This window comes from Carlito syrichta, unplaced genomic scaffold, assembly GCF_000164805.1.
Source record: "Carlito syrichta isolate Samal-C Ts95f unplaced genomic scaffold, Tarsius_syrichta-2.0.1 Scaffold289210, whole genome shotgun sequence".
Lineage (NCBI taxonomy): Eukaryota > Metazoa > Chordata > Mammalia > Primates > Tarsiidae > Carlito > Carlito syrichta.
In genome coordinates, this window is record NW_007233306.1 from 40,554 (window position 1) to 48,605 (window position 8,052).

At 46.3% G+C, this 8,052-nt stretch overlaps 1 protein-coding gene across 3 annotated transcripts in view; it reads left to right on the forward strand.

Annotated features, from left to right (window-relative positions):
* The first annotated feature begins 729 nt into the window (after nt 1-729).
* ENTPD1 (ectonucleoside triphosphate diphosphohydrolase 1) overlaps nt 730-8,052 on the forward strand; it is a 100,967-nt gene continuing 93,644 nt past the window's right edge. The window contains exon 1 of one of the 3 annotated variants that reach the window (XM_008054197.2): nt 730-861. In XM_008054197.2, coding sequence (XP_008052388.1) covers nt 846-861 — 16 coding nt within the window. In that variant the 5' untranslated portion in view covers nt 730-845. The remainder of the gene's footprint in view (nt 862-8,052) is intronic. The other 2 variants (XM_008054198.1, XM_008054199.1) reach the window with 2 other exon arrangements.

The window sequence follows — 8,052 nt, forward strand, 5'->3', positions numbered from 1 at the left end:
ACTTACCTTCTTCCCAGAGGGTTAGCACATGTCCTGATTTCCAAATAGCTCGGCAAGTACAATCTGGGTGTGGCAATTCATGCTCAGGAGACTTCAAAGGTAGGACGTCAACATTGGGAAATGGTGAACGAACTTGCATCAAACCATAGCTAGACAGCCGGTCGCAGTGAGCAGCTTCCTGTGTGTTCCACCTGGCCTTCCAGCCAATAATACCCTCCGCCTGTGGCGGTGCCCTTCACTTGGACGAACCTTGGCTCTTCTGCTCCAAGGACAGCTCCTCATGGGGCCAGGAGTGATCAGCTTTGTGGGGGCCGCAAGAATGGTCTTTGCGACTCCCAGTGTTCCCCGTGGGTATCAAGGCAACAGGTTTCTGGTTCATTGGCTGCATGGTTGCAGTAAGTAAATAGCTTTTTTGCTTGCAGCCAGGATGACTTTTTCAAGGGTGCAAAAGGAATTTCTGTAACTAGGAGAGGGAGAGAGATGAACAGGGAGAAAGGAAAGGAGAGAGGGAGGGAGGGAGGGAAGCAGAGGGGAAGGGAGAGAGAGTCTACATACATTCCTTCCAGAATACAAAAAGCCACTACCTGGGTAGCCTTCTAGTAACTTTAGGGAAATGAGCTGCAGCACTCCTCGGCCAATCTGACATTTCTAGTCAATGAAAAAGACATAGGGTTTGAGGTTCCTTCCGAAACGGGGCCGGCGATTTTAGCCCCTCCCACGAGCCCAAGGGTCTGTTATATCTCTGTTCCTTGAGTACCTCTCTCACTGAGACGGACCACAGCAAGCAGAGGCTGAAAAAAATTAATAAATAAGAGGAAAGAGGAGGAAAACAAAAGCTGCTACTTATGGAAGATATAAAGGGTAAGACCAAAATTGCTTTGATCCGAATCCTTGAGGAAAAAAAAAAAAAAGCCCATACCAAACGCAAGTACTTGAAAGAGCAAGAGGCAAAAAGCCCTGAATGAACTTTCCCACCCTCTCCCTTCTGAGAGGAGGCAGAGAAAGAACTTTGGGAAACTTTTTAGGAAGCAGAGCCCAGGGTTGTAGTCAAGGGTGTCTCTTGCAGGCTGGAGGGGCTCATGAATATTCATTATCAATTTGTATTCAGGGCTGGTGTTTCAGAGGCAGATGGTTTTTTTTTTCCCCCCAGTCCCCCTGCAGTTTAAGAGCCAGCCGCCTCATCTGCAGTCCGGAGTCCTCTAGCCTCGGGTCTGTACCTCAGTGTGTTTGCTTGAAGATGCTGGGCTCTGTGTGTGGAAGATTTGTTTTGTTCTTGAATTTCCTGCGTGCTTTCCTGTTGTGAAATTAGCAAAGTCTTCTCTGCTGGGAGCTAGACAGAGAAGTTAATGTGGCAAGAGGCTGTCACAACAGGACCTCAGCGTATGTCTTTCAAAAAGCTGGAAGTTTCTTGAGATGAGTGGGGGAGCTGGAATGTGGGAGACGGAGGGAGGCTGGGGACAGCGGACGGGGGGACAGGCGTAGTTCTGTCTTAAAGAGCAGGTCATATCTGACTGATTACATTCAGATTTTGTCTACAAACTACAAGAGCAGCCTAGTTTGCAGAGATGGCTTGCGGTCTCTGTCTTTTACCTCTTTTGGGCATTTTCTGCCAGGACGGAGAGCCAGCCACTTGCCAGCCCATGGGAGCCAGGAGGAATCTCTGCAGCAGTGAGCGAGTGCAGGGCTGCAAACCTTTCTCTTCATTATCTCTAACTTCTAATATCCCTGTACTTTTTTCCCACGTAGAATGCGTAGGAATGAGATGGGGGAGCCAACAGTTTTCTTAATAATTATAATAATGATAGCTGTTAACATTTGCTCAGTCTTTATTCGCTGCCGGATGTGGTGCTAAGCATATTCCATGTGCTACTTATTCACCACATCAAGTTTATAAGTGCTGTCATCATCATGCCCATTTTCCAGATGACAAAGTTGAGGTGCCGAGAGGTCACTCGCCTGGGGATGGCAGAGTTCATCGGTGGCGGATGTGGGCACAGGCAGACGGAGGCAGGGCTGGGGGCTTTTCCCCCCCGCACTGCTGCTCTGCTTTCACTGATGCCCTGATGTTGTAGATTCCAGGTTTGCAAACCCTTGAAGCTACTGGGGAAACGATACTGATGAAATCTCAAGTCTGTGAAGGAATTTGTACTTTGCACTCAAGTTCACATACCTTTTTCTCATTTGCTGCTCGTGGCTATTCTCTATCGTGGAGACTCAGGTGTTGTTCTTATGGCCTCTTACAAAAGAGAGAAACTGAGGCCGGCAGCGGTAGGTGACAGGAATCCCACAGCGACTTGTCAGAAGTCTGGGTTGAATCAGAAGTCCTCTGCTTCGGGCTTTCTTCAGTCCTGCAGAGCGAGCCCAGTCAGCTCTGAACCTTGATCCCCACCCCCAGCCGGGCCTCACCAAGTCACTTTCAGTTCCCCAAAGGAGCTGCTCCTTTTCTGCCTCTGCAATTGCGGTGAGGTGCCCTCCCCAGCCTGGAGAGCCTAGCTGGCCCTCTCCTTCCCCTTTAGTCTAGAACCAACCTCCTGGGTTTGAATTTCAGTTCCGCCACTTACTGCGTGCCTCAGTTTCCTCATCTGTGAAATGAAGATACTAATAATATCTATCTCGTAGGGTTGCGGGAAGGACTGAATGAGGGATTCATGCAAGGTTCTTAGACCAGGGCCTGATGCATAGTATGTGCTCAATAAATACAGCTGCCGCTGTCACTCCTTGAAACCCCCTTTGAGCCAGGGTTAGGCCCCATCTTGGGTCAGTCTACAATACCTCCCCATGTCTGCTTCAGGTGGCACATTCCTGCCCACTGCGTCCTCTCTCCCCTCCCCAACTGTAATTTCTTTGTTCACCTTTGGATCTGCAGTGTCTAGTGCAATTTTTTTTTCAGTCTCTAAACTCACAGAGATTTTATTGTCAGTGTGGGTGAGGTGAGGGGAAAGGAGCCTCCATCGTGACAGACAGGCAGCAGCAGCCACAGAGGGCACCCATGCGGCCGAGAGCCTGGTGCCTGAATTCTCGCAGGGAGTGGTGGATGTCAGCACCGATTCAGAAAGAGCCACACATCATTCAGCGGTCAGTGGTCAGGGCGGCAGGGCAGCAAACTTCTCCACAGGTCCACAAAGGGGCCTCGGACATCTTTATTGTGGGTCAGCCTGGCAGCCACATCCACCAGCCTGTGGGACAGCTTCTTGAAGCTGGTGTCCATCTCAGAGAGCACGCTGAACTTTCGCCGAGGGCTGGTGCATGCCAGGCTCCTGGGAAACCCAGGAGGTCCTTGTCAGCCACTGGCACCTTGAGTTCCTTCATGGGCATGCTGTACACATTTAGTCAATGATCATCGGGCATCAGGAGCCTGGTTTAATAGGAGACCTCTGAGTTTGCTATCAGGCTCCCCCAGGGACCACACAGCTCTTTGGCGCCCTCTGTAAAAGACATCTCTCTAAGGGGATACATTGAGAAGCAGCAGGCAGCCCCCTGGGTGGACGATTTTCAGAGCTGCCGTGACACCATGCCAGGGCACTCCGCTTGGCCAGGGCAGCTCTGGCTGAACTTCAGCCTCCACACCCCAACTGTGCCAGGGGCCAAGCTGGAGATTTCACCTGCCTCATAGCACGACTTTGCCATTTCTGATGACTTTGCCATCTCTGAAAAGTGTCCCTCGGCCCCTTCTGTAGCAGCCTTGCTGTCCGAGATAGTGCACTCTGATAATGAAAGAAAAACAATGCAGAAGTTGGCCCTGGCTAAAATCATAAAGTACTTTAAGTTTTTTTTGTTTTTTTTTTTCCAGCACCCTCCCTTTCTTCTTCCTGGCATACCTTCAAACCAATTTGACAAATATTATTGTGTGTCTGCCATTTATAAGTCACGGTGCCAGATGCTTGGATAAACAGTTTGCTCATGGTTCAGTGGAGAAGACAGACATATACACAACCATCTCTAATCGAAGCCAGACTCTGTGAAGTGCTAATAAGAATAGCTAACGTTGATTATTTATTATGTGCCGGACATTGTAATGTTTTATACGTGTTGTCTCATGGAATTTTTCCAAAACTCCATGGTACTGGTTCCTGTATCCTTTTTTTTTTTTTTTGAGTTGGAGTCTCACTCTGTCGCCCAGACTGGAGTGCAGTGGCCGCTCCCGGTCACCGCGGCCTCGACCTGCTGGGCTCTGGTGATCCTTCCACCTCAGCCTTCCGAGTAGCTGGAACTACAGGCGTGCACTACCACGCCCGGCTAATTTTTTGATTTATTGTAGAGATGAGGTCTCACCAAGTTGCCCAGGTGGGTCTCGAACCCGCGGGCTCAGGCAATCCACTCACCTCAGCCTCCCAAAGCGTGGGATTACAGGCTGAGCCACCGAGCCTGGGTTGGTTCCTGCATCTTACAGGCATGGAAGGAAGTCATTTGGCCAAGGTCACACAGCTAGTAGTGGGCAAAAAGGGAATTTTGACCCATGTGGTTAGGTTGCAAAGCCTGGGATACTGACAGATTCGACCTCCCTGAGAGCTGTAATAAAAGTCTGTCCCAGATACTCAGCAAGCCGAGGCAGGGGGATCACTTGAGCCCCCAGGAATACATGACTGTAGTGTGCTCTCAGCACACCTGTGAATAGCATGCTGCTGTCCAACCTGGGTGACAGAGTGAGACTCTGTCGCTAAAAAAATTAAAAAGTTTAAAAAGGGAAAGTGCCATGAGAAACAGAATAGGCAGTTATAACTTCTGGGAAAGCTTTTCAAAAGATGAGATGCTTCTTTTGGCTCTAGAAAGATGAGCAAAATCTGGTGCCCACGGCAAGACCCTTCTCCCTCCCAACAAGGCTTAAAGATCTTTTCTCATGGGGTGTGGTTGTCTTACGCCTGTCATCCCAGCATAGTGGGAGGCAGAGGCAAGAGGATTGCCTGAGCCCAGAGGTTTGAGACCAGCCTGGGCAACTTGGCAAGATCTCATCTCTACAATAAATAAAAAAATTAGCTGGGCGTGGTGGCGCATGCCTGTGGTTCCAACTACTTGGAAGGCTGGGGTGGAAGGATCACCTGAACCAGCAGGTCGAGGCTGCAGTGGCTGTGAGCATGCCACTGCACTCTAGCCTGGGCGACAGAGACCCTAACTCAAAAACAAACAAACAAACAAACAAATAAACAAACAAGACCTTTTCTCTGTCTTACCAAAACTACTGCCTAGATTTAAGAGTGAAAATCTCCTTCTTCTTTTCCAGTTTCTGACCAGGCAATCGATTTACATGTCCAGTCTGGAGAGTTTAGCTTTGACTATGAGTCATGTAATCAAAAAAATCTTTATAAAGTAATCAGCTGCACATTAAGTGATTTCCCTAATTATGATTGTCCTGCGTGGTAATAAGATACATCTGGTAAACAGTTTTTACAAATGCTTGTGATCGGTATTGGTTTTACTAAGCCAAACCACGTTTTAAGAGTGTTTTCTTCCTTCTTTTTTTTTTTGATTGTTACTCTGCTCTTTATAACCAGTGCTTGTGTTCAAAGGCCATAGTGTTTAATCAATCCACCTGCTAATGTCCAGAGGTGCTGGCTCAGCCTGTGCAGAGTGAAGGGAAGGCCTGGGGTAAATCACAGAGTGTGTTTTTTGAAACTTCTGGAGGGAGGCCAAAAATCAAGGACAGCCCCTTTGGCGAAGAATCAACTGTCTTGATGGTTTGATGGAAGCGTGGAAGAACCAAGGCACTAGTTTTGTGCTGGAGAGAGAGAGAGAGAGAGAGGAGAAAAAGGGAGAGCACGCACTCGTGTGTGTGTGTGTGTGTGTGTGTGTGTGTGTTTCTCAAACTTTAACATGCATATGCTGCCCTGGAATCTTGTTGATATTCAGATGCTGATCCAGTCACTCTGGGATGGGACTGGAGAGCCTGCATTTCTAACTAGTTCCCAAGGATGAAAATGCTGCCCCAGCAAAGGCCACACTTTGGCAATGTTCTATATAGGGTCATTGCATGCCTTCCCCTCAGGGCTTATTTTTGGTGCCAACTGACCAAGCCTTACCCCCACTGCACTCCTGCACCGCCCCCACCCCCAAGCTACCACTTTGAGTCACCGATCAGCTATCCGTGCAGGATGATGGGAAACCTAATTTATTTATTCATTCAGCAAACATATGCCCCAGAATATCGAGGCTCCCAGTTTGCCAGATTCTAGAAACAAGTCTGAATCTTCAGCACACACAAACGATTGTTATACAAAAAGCCCTCATGTTGGACTTCCTGAAGAGTTCCCTCTTCTCTCCATGGCTCCAGGGTCCCCTAAGCTTCCCTCCTTCTCTGCCTCCAACTTGAGAAGTACTGGAGCACAACACATGGCTGCCTGCTGACTCCGTGCTGGGTGTTCGAGTCCCGGGAAGCCAGGGGTGGCAGGGACTCTGGATCTGAGATTAGGCGTGGTGTCCCTGGGGCATTGTCTCCTCTCAGCAGAAGAAAGATGGGAATGATCCTAGGTGCAAAAGAATGAAAGTGGGTGTGGATAGGACTGGTAGAATTTCTTTAGGTTTGGAAACTTGAGAGAATTGTGAGGAGAAAAGTAGCGATTGGAGAAAAGAATCCCAGGTAGAGGTTGTCTAACGCGTTGGCAACTTGCAGTTTTTGTGCTGGAATATCAAAATGATTTTAGAGACCGAGGGACAATGGCAGTACATGCCTTACACAAAGAGGTTTTTCCTTTCATAGTCACGGCTTGCTTTTAATAACAACAAAAAAAGAAATGTTTCCTTTTGATTCATAGGAAGGATATGAACAATTACTTTATGCCCGTGAGAATGTAAGTAACACAGCACATGCCCATTAAAGAAAACGTGAGACTATAGATTGGGAATGATATTTTGGTGTTTTACCTTGTAGTTGCTTTTTACTAAGCCTGGGTTTTTTCCTCTCCTTTGGCATTTACTTAAGTAGGACCTTGAAATGTTATGAAATGGCACCATGATCATTAAGCTGTATATACAGTTTTCAAGCCTGGCTTTTACTGTATCTGCCAAGACAAGTTTTTTTGCATTTTATAGCATAGTCTTTATTAGCATAATTTTTATAGTCACATCGTTTATTTAACAATTCCCCTGTTATTGAACATTGAGATTGTTTCCATTTCCAATAAATGTCTTTGTGCAGGAAGTTTTTTCCATATGCAGGATCGCACTCCAAGGACAAGATCCCAGAAGTGGAATTACTGGATTAAAGCTTGTTAATGTTTTTTAAAGTTCTTGATTACCGTTGCCAAGTTGCATTCCCAAAGGGTGGACCCTTCAGGCTCTCATCAGCAGTTTCTGTTTTGCGATGTCCCTGACAGCTTTGGTGTTTTAGTTTTTAAATAATCTTATCTTTAGGTTGTTTTAGTTTGTGCACTTCTAATTACGGTAAACTTGACGTTTTTCACATGGTATGCTTCTTCTTTCGTGTATTGTTTATATCCTTTGCCTGTTTATTATTTCGATTTTTTAATTATTAAATTAACTTATGTGAGTATTTCATCACATGAAGTTTTTCTGCCATATTTGTAATAGTTTTTCTGAATCTGCTCTTATGTTTTCATAAAGAGAATTATAGTGATGAATAGATTTAATACATTTTTATATGTGGTGTTGTGGTTTCTAAGTAGTTTGATGTTGTATTTTTATTGCCTTTTTAACCTAGGATAATTTTTTTTAATGTTCTAAATGATTTTTATTTTTGCCTCAACCATTATTATTAATTTTCAATTTTTTCATAACAGAGAATATGGTTTTATAATTTATGAGGCTTTCTTGGAACTAAGCATACGATTGATTTGTATAGCTCTATGAACTCTCTTGAAAGATACATTGTTTAAAAGATATAATTGAATATTAATTGATCATCCCAGTCTTTTTTTTTTTTTTTGAGTTGGAGTCTCACTCGGTGGCCCAGACTGGAGTGCAGTGGCCGCTCCCGGCCACCGCAGCCTCGCCTGCTGGGCTCCGGCAATCCTTCGGTCTCAGCCTTCCAAGTAGCCGGAATTACAGGCATGCGCTACCACGCCCGGCTAATTTTTTGATTTTATTGTAGAGATGAGGTCT